The sequence below is a fragment of the Lissotriton helveticus genome, chromosome 11, assembly GCF_964261635.1.
Source record: "Lissotriton helveticus chromosome 11, aLisHel1.1, whole genome shotgun sequence".
Classification (NCBI taxonomy): Eukaryota; Metazoa; Chordata; class Amphibia; order Caudata; family Salamandridae; genus Lissotriton; species Lissotriton helveticus.
Window position 1 is genome coordinate 60,303,836 of NC_136072.1, and position 18,778 is coordinate 60,322,613.

The following is an 18,778-nucleotide window of genomic DNA, read 5'->3' on the forward strand; positions in this document are numbered from 1 at the left end:
AGGAAGCCTCTACAACGTTGAAGTATTTCTCATGGAAAATTCTCTACTGGTAGGGGCAGCAAGTAATCTACCGCCTCCACTCTTCAAAAAAACGGTGGTGTGGAGTAATGAGAACCTTCCAAAAAGTGTCCAAAAGATATTACATTGTGCCAAGAAAAACCATAAGGCGCAAGGAGAGCGGAGTCAGCATATCAACATACAGCCAAAAGTACTCCGAGGCGCACAAAATGGCGGTCGCGCTGTTAAAAAAGAATGGTCAGTCATAAATTCGCATCGCCTCTGTAGCAGTGTAGCAAGCTTCGACCTCGTGGTGTTTGCAGAGGTAATTCCAGGAGTTCAGTAACTTGCAGGCAAAGAAATGAAATGAAAACGCACTCGACTTTAGGAGAAGGACGCTCCGTGTCGGGACCCACAAGATGGCGGCCGCGAGCACCGGAGCGCCCTCAGAAGCAGAACATCGATTAACTCCGTCTTCCGCCCAAACGGGAACGTCTCAGGAGTCCCGGAGCATAGCGGAGGTGTTCTGACGGCAGGACCGGACTTCCAACACAGGAACTGAGGGTGTTGAGAAGTGAGTCTCCCGGTGCCGCGGCGGAGCTTCACTCAGGCGCCGCCATCACCCACGGCGCCAAGCCACGCCCCCCCCCAACTACCACTCCTGTTACCTCCAGTAAGTTCCACACAATGGGATTGCTAAGAGGTCTTTGGCCTTTCTCCACCTCTCTGTAAATGCTGCTTGTGGTGCATTACTGGTTGTGGGATGAAGTACACTTTACTCCTGAGAGACCTTGGGGGCCAAAAAGCCCGCTGGTGCATCCTGTAAGTCCTACACAGTGGGACCTCTGAGTGATGGTTGGAAGCCCAGCCTCCTTTCCCCAGCACTCTGTAAATGCAACTACTAGTTAAAAAAACATAGATATTCATTGGAAAAAACACAGGTTCCAGGATCTTTATAGTTAGGAAATCAAATAAAAACAATTGTAGAAGTTTACTGAAAAAAACCAAAGGTTACAGAGACATTATAGTTGGGCTCAGGTGTCGCTCATACAAAACCCCCAAAATTCAGTATTTATATATTATAGTTGGCGAGCTAACTATAACTCACGTCCCCGCAATGCTCTGCTTAGAACCTTGTATATTACATCACTCATGACATGGTCAGTGGCATCACTGATGACATCTCTGTAATTTGTAAATGATTTTTGCTTTCAATGCAAATATTTTTGCAATACATGTTGCCAGAGAAGGCCAAGACATCGATAATACGGCTTCCAAGTGGAACAATCAATTAGACATGAAGTAAATCAGCTATCATTCATCAATAAAGAAAATCAATAATGAAAAAGAAAAAGTGAAACCACCTGTAGACTCAGGTAAGAGTATATATTTTCGGCTTCATATAAAATAGTTAAGTGCCCAGGTGATCACAAAGTGAGTGATAGAAAAGCACTGCAAAACACTCCATGATGCAATAGGCAATGGAACAAATGTGAATTCCATAGTTTGTACAAATATTTGGGCCTTAAAACTCAGATACACAAACAGTTCATTAAAGTTTTGTTCCAATTGGCATAGTGTTTTACAACGTTTCGACCCATGATCATTTAAGAGTCATCATCAGGACAAGGCAATTTTATGTGAAGCAATTCCACATTCTTGAAAATAGAGCACTTAAAGCAATTGCTATATAGGAACATTTGATTGGACTGCCTTCAATAAAGCAATGAAATGCTCCCAAAAAAGTTTGGTCAGAAACTTTATTCAGGCACTCTTATTGAGCTGCAAGGAGTAATGGACTGACCTCCTCATTCACACCACAGGCAACTGATTAGCATGGACACATCTGTACAAAGGTTTATCAAAGAATTGTTCAGAAAAGGAATGGTATTCGTGCTGGATGAGAAACAAGAAAGTGCGGCTGAGCAACTTAAACACAAAATTGTTGCAGCTCTGTGTTTACCTCCAAGTCTGTTAGGACAATGTGTTGGCACTGCAGAATATAGCGACAATGTAGTAGTGCTATGTTGTCTCAGATTGTTGAAAAGGTATATGGGTACATGCGGCATAAGAACATCAAACAGGGGGTAGTAACAATATCCTATAATAGAGCAAGGCACACTGCAATTTCAGATGGCAGTGGATATTTATTTTCTTACCATTGTTGTTTGGTACTGATTTCAGTTTACAAATGGATCCTTCGCCATATATTAAGAAATTGTATGGGGTACTGGATGGTTTCTAAAATGGGGTGGGAAGTAAGAATGTATTGCATGTTTCTGCAATCTGGCAATTACTCTAACTAAAACACTTTTTTCTTTTCTCACAGGGTTCTCTCATCATAGCTAATCTTGCCTCCTCTCTGTATGATCCTGACCACTGGGAGACACCCGGGCAGTTCAATCCTGGCCATTTCCTGGATAAGGAAGGAAACTTTTTTCAAAAGGATGCCTTCTTACCGTTCTCTGCAGGTATGACTTATCAGGGTTTAGAACAGTTAGTAGGTTAAGATAAAAAAAATTAATGCTCCTTCTCCTTGAACCATTGTGTGGGTTTGCTACCTTTCTTTAAGTCAATATGGGTGGTCCACTGATTTACCAGGCTATTGATAGGAAACAACCAAAGGTTTGTCCATGACTAGTTTGAGTTGTGTTTTTCCAAACTAACACAAGCTTAACTACAGCTTCCCCAGGATCAATGGCAGAAGCCTGTGATACAAGTGACATCATAGGACATCTTATTAATGAATATTACATATATAAATTCCCAGACAAAGTAAAATAAAAGTAAGAATGGCCATTGAGCTTTTCAGTGATTGTATTGATAGACAGGTTTACAATATGTGCTTTACCCAGCCTGAGGAGGTGATATGAATGGGTCGGTGCCGGCCCTGTGAAAGGGCAGGTTGGTTTCCTGCTAAAGGTTGTGAGGTGCATGTGGGACATTCGAACATGCTAATTAAATCCAGTTGCACCTTTATAGTTTACGATCACAACTCAGGGAAAACCCCATTTTTGCACCCTTAATAATGTCATCACCCTATGTTTTATTTGCTCAGAAACATAAACACAATATTCAGAGTGCAACCCTTTAACAACTACCTGTATGTGTCTATGTATCTATGTATGTATTATCCTCGGCTTGATACCTGCAATATATGAACATCTAGATACATACAGGCATACCACATGCAGATCTCTCTCTCCCTGGCATGTCATGTAGAAGTATGATCACAGAAAAAAACACTTTCATTCCCACTCCCCCTTACCTGTCAAGTAAACAAAACATATTAAACAAACCCACTCCTGCACTGCTGAGCAGCCCTGGAGGACGAGGTGGCATCCTGTTTTAAAAAGTAAACTCACTCACCTTACCAAAGAACAGAGAGTTATATAGACATCCAAGGCCATGCCTAAGGACTGTGGAGGATAACTGATGCCCCTAACGCCACCCTGCCAGATGACAGGGATCATGCACATTTTATACCAGGGCAGCTATTAGATATGCCCCTCCTATTGCCCAAGGGCATGTGGAAATTGGATATGACTAATATCCCTCACCATGTGCAATAGTGGGGGTGCTTTTAAGACACCCCACATATTTCTAAAGAACAGGGAGTATTTTAGCTATTCCCCACCTGGTCGATGGCAGGGCTTGTCTTTTGGAGATGTAACACCCTCGCCCTGTACAAGGAAATAGGATTTGCAAAACAAATAGGAGGACCAGATAAAATATGCACAGCACTTTCTTTGCATTTACAAAGTTGATACTTAGGCAGGTGCTCATGACCTCTGGGACTTCAAAACCTATGTAGTCCACAGAGGGTTGGGTCAGCTGACACCCGCCTTAGCTCCCTGTTTCAAATGTAACCATTAGATTGGCTTGGTTTAGTTTTCTTTGGTCTTCTATGTGGTAAATTGCTTGCATTGAACAGCTACAAAGAGTCCATACAAGTGTATTTCTTTTAAAAAGATTTTTTTTGTGCGATTGGTTGGAACATGAGTATGTGATCTAGCTGTTCCTGGTAGATGCCCAGAAGACAGCAAACTGATTTATTTGTGCTTGACATACAAAAGGTTCCACAGATTTCAGAAATCCAGCAGAAGATAATTTTGAGCACACAGGCATTTTTTCTTTATTACGTGAAAAACAAGACCTTAAAAATGCTTTTATTTTCAAAAGCTAAAAACAATTATATACAAAAGTCATTAGATGCAATTACTGCAAAATACTGTGGTTTGTGTCATGATAAATATGTTAAAAAGATTGCTAAATAGTGATTCATCACATAGGTGGCTGGACATTACCCAGTGTCAGTGAAATGGTGTAAACTGTGATTATTGTCATGTTGTTGTAAAGGTGATGAAGTCATGTATTGGGGGCCCGACTATTGCTAGAAATTGCTCTGCACCGATATTATTTTGTTAAAAAGAATTTGGAAATGTAAGAAGATAGTATAAACTTGGCATACAGGTCGGGAATAATTCATTAGAAAATATGAAATTACAACCAGAACAGTTTAGTGGACTTTGACAATATCTTAAGCTACTCCCAAAGACAATGAGGTAAATACTTATTGTGCTACTATAATGTAATCCGCCACTGCTTCAATGAATGAATGACTACTCTTCTACTTCAGAAAATCAGACCAGGAGGCTTAATTTGTTCAATGGTGTAGATGCCACCATTTACTAGTAACCAGCAACTGAAGGCTCTTAGCACCAGATGTATCAAGGTGAGGCGGAAGCATAGAGTTTAGGGCTACGATTTTAAATTAAAGCAATTTGATTACTTGTTGCACTATTTTAATCACTTTGGCATTTTGCGCAATCGATATTTTAATTACTTTGGCATTTTGCACATCTGATAGTTCATTCTGTCCCCCCTCCTTGCCGCATCTCCCTACCTGTGGGGGCTCATTTCCAGGGATTACCGGGGCCTCAGGGAGCCGATTTGGGGCTTCTGCTGACCTCCGCCCTTGATCCCTCTCGGCACAAACGGCGGGCGCCATCTTAGGTGAGGACGAGGACAACGCTCTAGTGTTCGGCCGATTGGGGGCCCACACACGATAAAAAAGCGTCTGATCCCTCGTTCCTCATTAGATCAAGGACTCCTGAGGCGGAAGCCGGGAGTTTAGGGCTAAGATTTTAATTAAAGCAATTTGATTACTTGTTGCACTATTTTAATCACTTTGGCATTTTACACAATCGATATTTTAATTACTTTGGCATTTTGCACATCTGATAGTTCATTCTGTCCCCCCTCCTCGCCGCATCTTCCTACCTGTGGGGGCTCATTTCCAGGAATTACCGGGGCTTCAGGGAGCCGATTTGGGGCTTCTGCTGACCTCCCCCCTCGATCCCTCTCGGCACAAACAGCGGGCGCCATCTTAGTTGAGGACGAGGACAGTGCTCTAGTGTTCGGCCGATTGGGGGCCCACACACGATAAAATGAACCCCTCTTCCCGTCCGCGCAGTGGGCGTGCCGGAGGCGCGCCAGAGGCAAGCCCGTCTGTGCCCGTCCGTGCCTGTACCGGGACCAGGGCCACTCCCCCTGGCCCTGGGCTCATTGATATCCACAGTACCCCCTTGCGCTATTCCTCTTTTCAGTTGCGGGAACTTAATACACCCATCATTAACACGCGGTGTTGACACTTGCCCCCTCCTAGCTGCCTTGTGTCCGCTCCTGCCCCATGTCCAGGCTGTAACTACACTCTCCCATGTCCTATGCCTTCTGCTTATAGTATTAGCCCCACACCTAAGCGCTATTTTCGCTCGGCACTTATCAACGCCCGCTCCCTCCCAAAACATAGCTTGGAAATTAGGGAATTCATTGTAAGTCAGGAGCTGGACATCTTGTTTGTAACTGAATCTTGGGGAGATGCTGCCTCCGCCCCGGATTTCTGTTCAGCCACACCGGAGGGCTTTTGTGTGGTAAGACAGGACAGAACTACGGGGAGAGGAGGTGGCTTAGCCATTATCCATAAAGGGGTTTTTCACTCCAAGATCGAACCTATTCATCGACTGGATTGTGAAGCCTGTACCTTTTCCATCACACTTAATCACAATCAAGTTTTTAAGGGAATTCTTTTATACCGCCCGCCCTGGCCCGCATACTCGTTTCCTTCTCCACCAAGGTCACGAATATCTATTCATCTTTCTCCTCCCCTAAATGCTCGGATTGTCCTGACCCTCTTTCTCTGTCCCCTTCACTTACACCTACCTTTTCCAACTTTCATATGGTCTCGCCAGACCAGATCAGCAAGCTCATCACTTCTATTAAATGTGGGTCTCCGTTAGACCCTTGCCCCCCTTCCATACTGAGCGCTCTCACTGAGGTTATTACTTCCCCGCTCACGGACTTATGTAATTCCATCTTCCAGACAGGCACTTATCCTGAAATTTGGAAAAAGGCAGTCATCAAGCCCCTGTTAAAAAAAACTTCCCTTGACCCCACTGACTCAGCTAATTACAGACCTATTGCCTGCCTCCCATTCCCGGCCAAAATATTTGAAGCAATCATGAACAAACAGCTTTCGGGGTTCATCGATTGTCATCAACTTTTAGATGATACCCAGTTCGGGTTTAGGAAGGGCCATAGCACAGAAACCGCTTTGATAAAGGCCTCTGACGAGATTAGGACTATAATGGACCAGGGTGGGGCAGCGGTCCGTGTACTCCTAGATCTGTCCGCTGCCTTTGACACGGTCGATCACTCCATCTTGATCGACCGTGTCAAAACCTTGGGGGTGACCCATCTTGCCAGGGACCTCATTGCTTCGTTTCTGGCCAACCGCACGCAGGCGGTGAAACTGAGCACTTTCTATTCGCCCACCTTCACCCTTCCGTGCGGGGTGCCCCAGGGCTCCTCGCTAAGCCCCACATTATTTAATATATATGTGGCGGATTTGGCGAGGGTCATAAAAGCACACGGGCTGTGCTTAACCACCTATGCGGATGACACCCAATTGGTGTTGGCGGTACATAAGGATGGACCAGCCGTTGCTGCAAGATTCCAGGAGGGGATGTCGGCCATTAGCTCATGGATGTCAAGCAACTGCTTGAAATTAAATTCGGACAAGACCGAGGTGTTGACCTTTGGCAACCTTTCACCACAATGGTCTTCCATCTGGTGGCCCAGTGAAATGGGTTCACCTCCCACTCCGGTTGCCAAGGTCAGAAACCTCGGTGTCATGTTCGATGACAAGCTGTTGTTCAAGCACCATGTGAATGCAGTGGTCGCATCCTCCTTCTATATGCTGAGGAAGATTAAGAAGCTGTTGCCATATCTCCCTCCAGCTGCAGGAAAAACATTGATCACCACCCTCGTTTTTTCTAAGATGGATTATGGCAACGCTCTCTTCCTCAGCGCGCAAGAACAGGTTTTAACCAAACTGCAATCAGTGCAAAATGCTGCAGCCAGAATCCTGCTCGGCATCCCCAGTCACCGCCCCACCTCTTCGGCCATACGTCACCTGCATTGGCTAAGAGTCAAGAGTCGGATAAAGTTTAAAGCACTCTGTATCGCCTACAAGGCCATCCATGACTCAGGACCCAGGTTCCTTAAGGATGCTTTTCGGATTTACGCTCCTAAAAGATCACTCCGCTCATCCTGCACCTACCTCCTCTCTGTCCCTCGTACCAGAACCACTAGCTGGGGAGACAGACGTTTCTTAGTAGCAACCCCCAGGCTGTGGAATTCTCTCCCTTTGTCCATCAAAACCAGTCCCACTCTCATCATCTTCCGTAAACTTCTGAAAACCTGGTTATTTAATCAATGATCCATTTGGCTGCTTTCTGTCCCAGGAAGTCCGATATGCGCCGAGACACCCCAGGGTATTTGTGCGCAATAAAAATCCCAAAAACATAAACATAAACATCTGCATTTCCAAATGGTCTGATTTGCAGTATGGTAAGAAAAGCAGGCAGCAATTCAAAAGAAAACAAATTGCTATATTTAAAAGCAATGACAGACTTGGTAGTCTGCTGAACCAAGCAGGCCACCATCCCTGTGATGGCTATGATTCTGAATGGGTCACTAATTGTGACCTACCTCATTAATATTCATGAGGTATGTTGATTTCCAACCTATTAGGAATTGCTATTTGGAATTAAAAAGGTTCATATATGCGAGCCAGAGATGATCTGGAAATCGGTATTCTTAATGTTGGACATCTGGTCCATAGTCCTTTTTTCTGTGCTACTACCGTACATTCCTACAACAATATGTCTGTACAATCCAGTACATGACTGAAATAGCCAAACATGGTCTCGTTGGCCTCATGGTCTATTGATGCTAGTCTAGAGTGGAACAAATAGGTAACAACTTGGCACATTTATTGGTGGACAGTGGGTTGACAAAAGTACTGCTGTAGTCTTGTTCTCTCCTTCCTAGCTAGCCCCCCCCCCCAAATAGGACTATATCTCATCTGGCTTTGAAACTTTTTAGATCATTAGTCCAATTGGCTTAAGGAGACCAATGTTGGCAGGTGGGTGTAGTAAGAAACATTAATGTATTGTTTGTTGTGTTTTACAAAGTACTGAAATAATAGCACAAAAGTGCTCATTTGAGAAGTTTGGGGAAAATAATGCTGTCTAATCAATCCCAGTAAAGCATTAAAGGTCCTAAATGGAATTAAAATAAGGAAAATCAACTATGCTGCCCAAACATGCTCTCCATGTTTATATTAAAGACGCCTGTAACACAGGTGATTTCGGGTGCAAAATATTTAGGGAACAGGAAGTAGAAAATGAAAAATTCCCAGAGAAGAAGATTCACAGTGCTCTGAAGGCCAGCTCTTCTCACTGGGGGCTAGGATCCCTTACTAGGGATATTCATGGTTGAGATTCTGGAGCTCGGTCTGGACAGGCTTCCAAACTTGTATGTTGATGGCCTCTAGTTGTATACTAGAGGCAGGTGGAAAGTGGAAAAGGTCACCTGGGTCTGTTTTAGAGTTTAGTGGACATCGAACACTGCCACAAACTTGGTGGAGTACCATGTCTGCCAAACTGATGGTCCGACCCTCTAGTCAGAATCGGACAGGCCATCATACTTCCATCAGTGGAAAGCGTGCATTGACAGCCTGACAGACGTGGGCCATGGGTGTAAGTATATGAGATAAGGCAGGCGGGTACTTTTTTACCCCATCACGACTGTCACAAAAAGCCTATAGGTCCAGAAAAGAAAAGAATAATATAACTTCCAAGAAGTGGGAGAAAACTACAAGCATGGCAGGGCTTTTTCATCTTTTTGTTTTATAAAAACGAACGCCTGCGTTGAGATTTTATTTGTTAAAAAAATATATTTGCTGAGAGGCCAGGTAAAACATGGCTGAAGCGTAGCAAACTTTAAATGCCTTCAAAAGAGCCACCAATGCAGTGCCTCCTCTGAAGACATTGAGATCTCTGCCAGGTTGGTGGAGATCTCGAAATATGGTGGGGAGGTTGTCTGCAAGGGCAATGGAGGTTTACACCACTGATGCCCTCCAAACTCTAAATAATGGAGCTTGTCTCCTTTAGTGGGAACAAGTCAAGTAGGTAGAGATTGGAATGCAGGCCTATGCGGCTCCCTAGCTGAATGCTGGTCACTATATACACAAACAAGAAATACACATATATCAATAACAAACATATTGCTGTTAACATTTCTAGAATTTCATAATATTGTTCAAAAAAAGAAAGAACAACCAAATATTGTTAAAATATTAAATATACTCAAAAGGACAATAACATTGAAAAAACACATTGACTACAATAACATCATTAAATTAAATAAAAAATAAACCATTTTATTTTAAACTAATAATTACCAGAAAAAATTTAAATTTTAACCAAACTAAGCACAAAATAAAAAATGATATTTAAAGCCATAATTACAAAACAACTTAACTTAATATTCAATGATTTTAAGAAATTACACTTACTGAAACAATCTAAATTGTTAAACTAATATAAATGCATAAAACAATAACTAAAACATATAATATTAATTTATATACATTGAAAACAAATAACCGTACTACACATAAATATATGGTACAGATGAACATAAACCTTGATTGGAGTCCATTAAATAGGGAGCAAACCTTCAAAAGAATTCAAATTAAACACAAAGTAACCAAGAGAACTCTTAAACTAATTGAATAAACACCATAGAAAGGAGCAGAAAAATGTAGCAAGAAAAAACCCACTACCCTGAGAAGAAATCGACACTCTGACGAATTCTACATTGAAATAATTCCAGGAGCTACCCTGCAGAAAGCAGACCCTCTACATCTAAAAGTAAGTAAGCAAACTCTTTGGCTAATGCTTAACTTAATATAAGCCAATAAAATACATCTTTTTCATTATATCTCCAACCTTAGGTACTATTACAAGTTTACAAACAAGAACCCCATCCTTTATCCAAAACTAGCAACTTTCAAGACAACAAAATCAGGAAACAGGTTGATATTGTAAGTAAGGGCCCAATTACGAGTTTGACTGTTTTACCGGCAGCCTGTCATGGTGGCAGTCTTAAGAATACCACTGGGTTAGCCGTCTTACCCTCACCATATTACGATGTTCCCACAGGGTTTGAGGTCCCTTGGCGGTGGTATCCAGATGGAGTGACATTTTGCTGATTTAAAGATAAGTAAGTATAACATGTGAATATCTGAAACATATATATATCGTGTGTATGTGGTGCAATGTATATGTAGGCCATGTATACTGAATGTATTGTTTCATGTTAAATATAAGGAACTGTTCAGCGGCGTACCCCAGGGCTCATCCCTCAGCCCAACTCTGTTTAACATCTACATGGCACTGCTCGCCCACGTTGCCCGTCGGCACAACCTCAACATCATCTCCTACGCCGATGACACCGAGCTGATCTCTTCCTCACCAAGGACACCCACGCCGCCAAAACCAACCTTCACGAAGGAACGAAGGCCGTCGCTGAATGGATGAGGAACAGCCGAATGAAGCTGAACTCGGACAAGATGGAGTTCCTAATCCTCGGATCCACCCCTTCGGCCTGGGACGACTCCTGGTGGCCGAACACACTGGGAACCGCCCAAACACCCACTGACCATGCACGCAACCTAGGGGTCATCCTCGACTCCACCCTCTCCATGACTAAACAGGTCAACACCATCTCCTCCTCCTGCTTCAAAACCTTCCGCAAGCTCCACAGGATCAACAAGTGGATCCCCACTGAAACGAGTAGAACAGTCACCCAGTCCGTCGTCCGCAGTAGGTTGGACTATGGAAATGCCCTCTATGCAGGAGCCTCGCCCAAACTCCTAAGACGGCTCCAACGCATCCTGAATGCCTCTGCACACCTGATCCTTGACATCCCACACCGCAGCCACATCACACCCCACCTGAGAGACCTGCACTGGCTCCCGGTAGACAAGAGGATAACTTTCAAGCTCCTCACCCACGCACACAAGGCACTCCTCAACACCGGACCAATGTACCTCAACAGATGACTCGGCTTCTACACCCCCACCCGCCAACTCCGCTCTGCCGACCTCGCCCTTGCCACAGTCCCCCACTTCCGAAGAGCGAACTCCGGCGGGAGATCGTTCTCCCACCTCGCCACCAAGACCTGGAACACCCTCCCCATCCACCTACGGCAGACCCAACACCTGCTGACCTTCAGAAAACTCCTCAAGACCTGGCTTTTTGAGCAGTAGCAACATCCCCCACCCCAGCGCCTTGAGACCCTCACGGGTGAGCAGTGCGCTTTACAAATGATATGATTGATTGATTGATTTGACTGTTACCATTCACTATCTAGAAGAAGAGATGGTAAAGCCTACCTTTGAATGTGGTGACAACGGGGTTGCAGAACGTTGTGATCTGGTGGCAACAGCATAGGAGGGACCTGGACAATAGTGTGCAACACAGATTCTGAAGTTGGACTCCCAAAAATTCGTTTTCACCTCTTTTCCATCCTTTCTGCTGACTTTCACAAGGCGGTGTCCCTGCAAGAACAGCTCAGCATAAAGACTGATCTTAATCTGGACAGCAGTTAGCTTGTCAGGACTGCCTCCAATAACCTGCCTCTGGCTTTCCTGCTGTTGATGCGGTAGCGGGAGTCTTGGTGGTGGTGGACGTCCATCAGCTGTCTTGTATCTGAGTTCCTTCCAGTATCGTAATTGGGCGACCGGACTGCCAAGGCAGCGGGCAGGAAGACTGCCCGAAAAGCATCGTCCGTGCTTTTTGTTACCACAGCGCAATCACATCCTAAATCTAATGAAATGTATAATACATCTAAACATCTAAGCATTAAAAACAAATGAACAAACACCCCTGGAAATAAAGAAATCATTGTTTTAAATGGAAAAGTCAAACAAACCATCTCTATTCAACAGAAACAAAGCGCCACCTGACCCAAATCCCATCTAGACAGGGCAAGTAGGAAAAAAACAAGTTTAAAAGACAGCAGACATGTAAGTATGAACTATATAAAAGAGTGGAATTGCCTTTAAACTGTTAATTCTAAATTGCATAATAATTGTAGACCTAAAGAAATAAATATATACTTCTATGATTTGCTGATACAATATCACAAATAGCCACTTACATCAACTCTCAGAAAGGTGAAAAATGTTTTATTTTATTTTGAGAGTTTTATATAGCGCTACTGGACCCGAGGGTATCAGAGCGCTTTACAAGGTCAATATAAATACATTTACAAGTTCACAGTGGGTATTAATCATGAATAATTCAAAAAAATATATACATTCAACATGGAAAGGAGGTAACAAAATAAGATGTCATAGGTGAGTGCAGATAATGGCGGAGGATACAAGAGAGGAGAGGTTAGGAATGAGGGAGGAAGGAGGGTAAAGAGAATAAGGGAAATAAGGGGTTATGGACAGGAGGAGAGGAGGTTAGAGACGTGGGAAAAGGGGTGGAGTGAGGTGAAAGCAGAGGGCCAGGAGTCGGGCAGCATTATAGTCAGCGACCTTACGTGCCCCAGTATTTGTCGAGAAGAAGTGATTTGAGCCTTTTTTTGAAGAGAGGGTAGCAGGGGTTGCAGAGGAGGTCTTTGGGGAGAGAGTTCCAGATCATAGGGGCATTACCAGAGAATGCACGGGATTGGGTTCTTTTGTATTTGAGTTTCGGAGGGATTAGGACAAGGGAGTTTGTGGTCCTCAGGGACCTAGAGCACCCAGCTTTTTGTAGTTTGTCAGCCAGATAAGAAGGGGTGTTAAGGTGGAGGGCTTTGTATGTGATACAAGCAATCCTGTATGTGGATCTTCCTTCGATTGGGAGCCAGTTAAGGTTTTTAAGGACAGGAGAGATGTGGTCGAATTTTTTACAATCGGAGATAGGTCTGGCAGCGAGGTTGAGAACACATTTAATAGGTGCCAGGTGGATTTTCGGGGTGCCGGCGAGTGTTGCGTTACCATAATCAATTTTGGACAGGACAAGTGATTGGAAAACGATTCTAAAGTCATCTGCAGGAATGAAGGGTTTAAGTTTTTTGAGGTGATGTAGGGTGAAAAGGGCACTTTTGCTAGCATTTTTAATGTGTGGGATGAGATTAAGGTTAAGATCGATACTGATGCCTAGGGATTTGACAGAGTTCGAGGTGGAGAGGGGGCAGTTAAGAGCTGTGATGTCATTGATCCAGAGTTAAATAGGGAGAGAGTTGTTCTTGGGACTGAATAGGATGTTTTCCGTTTTTTTAGGGTTCAGTTTAAGATGATTGAGGTGGAACCAGGCTTGAACTTTATTCAGTGTGTCGTTGAGGTGGAGGATGTCATTATGGGATTTGATCTTGTAGTAAAGTTGGGTGTCATGGGCGTAGAGGTGATAGGATAATTTGGCTTGTTTGAGAATGAGGGTTAATGGTTCCATGAATAGGTTGAATAGTGTTGGGGAGAGGATAGAGCCTTGAGGGACTCCAAGTGAGACCGGTTGGGGTTTGGAGAGGAATTGACTGAGCTTAATTTGTTGGGATCTGTTTTGAAGGAAAGAGGAGAACCATTTGAGTACGGTGCTCTTAAAACCAAATCGAATTTTAAGGGTGTTGAGGAGGGTAGAGTGGTGTACAGTATCGAACGCTGCCGAAAGGTCCAGGAGGATTAGCAGAGAGGATTCACCTCTGTCAAGAGACAGGTGAATATCGACAGTAATGTTGAGCATGGCTGTTTCAGTGCTGCATCCTTTTCTGAAGCCTGATTGGAACATGTCAAGGAGATTGAAAGAGAAAATATGGTTGTCAAGTTGGGAAAGGACAAATTTTTCCAGGACTTTAGAGAGGAAGGGAAGGTTGGAGATGGGGCGTAGGTTGTTGAGGTCATTGGGGTCGGCAGAGGAGTTTTTGAGGATGGGGGAGATTTGACCTAATTGAAGAGAGGCCGGAACACAGCCAGTGGAGAGAGAGGAGTTGATGATGGTGGTACAGAGTGGGGCAATGATGTTTTTGAATTCTTGGACCAGGTGAGAGGGGAGAGGGTCTTTAGTGTGAGAGAACGGTTTGAGTTTAGAGATGAAATTGACGATAGCTGTTGTATGAGAGCGGGACCTGGGAGGGGGCGTATAGAGTTTGGTTGGAGGGTGTCTTGAGACAGGGGAGAAGAGAGCGAGCTAGTGCTATGCAAGTTAGGGAGGAGGTGGAGTTTGAGGGGATGTTGAGATGAAAGTGGGGGGGCGGCAAAGGAAAGTTCAATTGCGTTGACTTTGTTGGAGAAGAAGCTTGCTATTTCTTCACATCTTTCAATAGTGGCTAGTAGTTTCGGGGGGCCAGAGGAGGTTTGTTTTTTAACAATGTTAAAGAGTTATCTGGGTTGGTTCCTGGCATGATCAAGCTGCTTGCGAAGATAGGAAGCTTTTTCATTGAAGATGTGTTTCTTGTATTGTGCTCTAGCATTTCTCAGAAGCACCAAATTGTCAGTGGTGGGATGATTCCTCCAGGTACGTTCTGAGTGCCTGAGAGCTCGTCTTTCCATGTTAAGGCCCGAGTTAAACCAGGATTTTGGTGGGATGTTTTTTTCTTGTTTGTATTTTATAGGGGCGATTTGATCAAGGGCATCACTGCTCGAATTGTTGTAGTGTTCAGTTAGGTCGTCGGTGCTATGTGAGAGAGGGGGGAGAAGTAAGCGAGATTTAATGGTAGATTCCAATTCACCTGGGGGAATGAGGTGAAGTTTACGGGTAGGTTTCAAAGGTAAAATGCCTGTAGGGGTGTGGTGTATAATGGAGCCATTTAAGTCGAAGGTGATGGTCAGACCAGTCTACTGGAAGGATCTTAGAGAGGGAGGCGAGATCCTTTTTAGTCAGGATAGCATCAAGGGTGTCGCCTTTGTTGTGAGTTGGGGATTGGCAAAGTTGGATCAGGTCGGTAATGTCCATGATATCGTTAAACCGGGAGACCGCTGGGTCGTCATTTTTATTCCAGTGGATGTTGAAGTCTCCTAGAAAGACGTTTTTACAGTGGGATAGTGATGCTAGCGTAATAAGGTCGGACATCTCTTCAGTAAAGGAGATAGAGTTTCCAGGAGAGTGGTAGATAGTATGGAGCCTAATGGTCTGGAAGCCTGGGGTATGGATATCTGTGCAGAGGTATTCGAATGTGGATGGGTCTTGCAGTTGTACAAGGGAGATATTAAGGTTATCTCTGAAGATAATGGCAAGGCCCCCTCCCATTTGTTTAATTCTATCTTTTCTAATGATGAGATAGCCAGGGGGAATCAGTAGATCTAGAATAGGAGTGGAATGGGGGTTTAACCAGGTTTCAGTAAGGAATGCTATATCTATGTTTTCACTAAGAATAGTTTCCGCGATCTCAGTTGCGTGGCAGGAGCCCGATCGGCAGTTAATCAGCATGCATGACAAGGGCGTGGGGTCGAGTAATTGAGATGAGTGACAGGGGGGGTAAAGGTATTAGTTGTTGTGGGAGTCTGGGTGATGTAGGAAGAAGGGGTAGTCTGCTGGTACCCAGGAGAACAGGGATAGTGGACTGAAGGCTAGGGGGAGTAAAAGGGTGGGATTCTTGGGGAGATGTCAAAGAGCTATTAAGGTTGTTAAATTGAATGGATGGAGGGCATGTGTCAAGAGGTAGAGGGTGGGAAGTGTTAGCACTGAATGCATGGTCGATTATGCTGAGTTTAGTGGGTGTAGAGGGTGTTTTGGGGTTAAGAGGGAGGGTAGGGTGAGGTGGAGTGCTGGTGTAGGGGTTATCGCAAGGGGACAAGTTGGAGTAGGTAACCGTATCAGTGCAAGGAGGGCAATTATTGGGGGTATTAGGAATAGAGGAGTCGGTGTGTGATGAGAGGGGATAGAGATTAGCGCAGGGGCAGAAGTGAGATCATGGGTAGAGGGGTGGGCTTTAATGAGGAGTGAGACATCAGTTCTTAGAGAGGTGAGATCAATGACAAGAGAAGTCAGGAGTAGTTCAACATTAAGGAGTGATTGAGTGAGAAGAGTGGAGTGAAGAGGATCAATAATATTTGGGAGGATAGGGGAGTTAGCATAATTTGGGGGAAAGGAGATTAATGAGCGGAAGGGGTGGATAGCCTGGTGGGGGGAGGGAGTTAGAGGTAAGGTGAGTGGTGTGATCAATGTTGGAGGGAAGTGGGGCAATGGTGGTCGACGTGGGAGGGGAATTCGTGATGGATGGGGGAAGTGGCGAGGAGACAGTAGGGGCAGGAGTACCCAGGGAATTAAGGGATATGTGGGATAGTTGAGAGGTCGGTCGAGGGAGAGAGGGGGAGGTCATAGTGGGAGGAGTGCGAGAAAGCAAGGGGGAGGCGTGGGTCATTTGGCGAGGTGGGAGGGGAGAGAGTGCATCAGAGAGTGAGGAGCAATGGGAGATTGTGGGTGATAAGGCAATAGAGTCGAGTGGGCTAATGGAGTGAGGAGAGATCGGGACATGGACAATAAGTTGTTTAGGATAATCGAGATGGGGGTGGACAAGTCGATGTGCGCAGGGGATATGGGGGATGAATTAACGTTAAGGGCTAGGGAGACATGATTAAGAAGGGAGTTAGAGATGGTGGAGTAGTTGGAGGTTGTGGTAGGTAGTAGAGGTTGGTGATCTGGAGATATTGTGAAGGTAGAAGGGGGTGTAGCGGTGAGGTTGAGGGTTGGGGAAATCGGAGGCGGCGGGATATATGGGTCGGAGATGGGGGGGTTAGAGCGTGCGTTGTGGAGAGGCGGTTGGAGGGAGAGAGGGACCGTGGTTCGCGAGTGCTCCCGAAGTTGGGATTGGGGCCTAGTTTCGAGATGGGAGAGGATGAGTTAAAAGGGGGAAATGTGAGAGGAGGCATGTTGGGGAGTGTAGGGAGAGAGTGTGGATAGAGTGCGGGGGAGGGGTGAAGCAAAGACTGTTTAGACCACTTTGAGTGGGAGGGACATATTAGGTTCAGGTCCAAACTGTAGAAAGCGGAACTGATAGAGAGATGAGGTGTAACCAGTGGACAAAATAGGGGAATTCAAACTCAGAGATATGGATGAGGGTGGTGAGAGGCTGAAGGTAATCACTTAGGTGATAGCATGTTTAAAAGCAAAATCAATAGCAAGCGAACGTATAAATAGCGAAATACTAATCAATGGGATACAAATAACACAACAAAACATCAGGTGCGGGCAACACAAAATAAGCAGACAATAAATTAAGGATTACACAAAGCAGATGGTGTACCTTAAAAAGCATGGAGTCAGCATATATATAAGGTATAAATGGAAGAAATAGCATATATGGTTAAGATAGGGCTAAACATAACAGGGGGATGTCAAGTCGAAGGTAGTAAGCTGGAACAAGATAGGTAAGCGGCGGTCTAAATGGCGCTACAGCATATGCATACATAAGGGAGATGGAGCATATCGATACACCAAAACATGAAAAACAGACAATAATGTAAAGGAGACATACTACAAATGGAGCACTTTACAGTGAACAGCATCAACAGTACAAAATGGCAAATGCAGCAGAAAGAGTATGGCAAATGGTTCAGAGAGAGTAGATAAAGAGTGGAGTATATAAAGCAGGATGACGATAGTGCGATAACTAGAGAAGGGGGAGAGAGAGAAGAAGTGGGTAGATACCATCAAAGCAGAAAAATAGAGAGGAGGAATAAGGAACAGGGGAGTAGAGTTGCATTTAGTCAAGGCATCAAAGAAAGTAAAATAAATAAAAGTAACATGTAAAGATGAGTTCAGGGGTTCCGGAAGGACCAGGATGGTCAGTAGGAGTCAGTCACGTGATTAGAGGGAGCCTGTGCAGCCCCACGTTAAGGGGGAGCAACTTGCTGCTGGTTTACAAGCGGAGGGATCATCAGCAAATGTGCTGTAGAAGCAGGTACCCCATGTAAGTCGTATTGGAGGAGACAGATCTAGAGAGGCACTCACCTCGACAGTCAGGGAGTCAGGCAGGGCAAGGTCGCTGGAGGAAGTATACAGAGGGTCTGAGCACCAAAATTGCCACATCGAAGACCCCAGCAGTATGGGATTTTTTTTTTTTTTTTTTTTTTTTATTATGGACAAGAATTAACAAGAGATTTTTTTGCCATAGGAGGAAGATCGTGGGACCTCTCAAAAATCTACTTCTGTCAGCTATTCAATAGGAGGGAAACATCAGGGACCACCTTGGGAGTTAACAGCATGAACAGAATATTGGGAGTAAACAGCGTGAACAGAATATTGGTCCCGGTCTATTGCTGTGGTGCCGCCATTTTAGGTCCAGGCAGCTCGTTAATTTTTAAAGTAGGTTTATGTTTCATGAAAAGTGACAGTAATAAAGGTCTGGGAAAGTAAAAACTCAACACTCCTCAAGGTGCATC

At 44.5% G+C, this 18,778-nt stretch overlaps 1 protein-coding gene across 2 annotated transcripts in view; it reads left to right on the forward strand.

Annotated features, from left to right (window-relative positions):
• LOC144792903 (cytochrome P450 2J2-like) overlaps nt 1–18,778 on the forward strand; it is a 116,857-nt gene that overhangs the window by 77,623 nt on the left and 20,456 nt on the right. For both annotated transcript variants that reach the window (XM_078668107.1, XM_078668106.1), the window contains one exon: nt 2,327–2,468. In XM_078668107.1, coding sequence (XP_078524233.1) covers nt 2,327–2,468 — 142 coding nt within the window. The remainder of the gene's footprint in view (nt 1–2,326; nt 2,469–18,778) is intronic.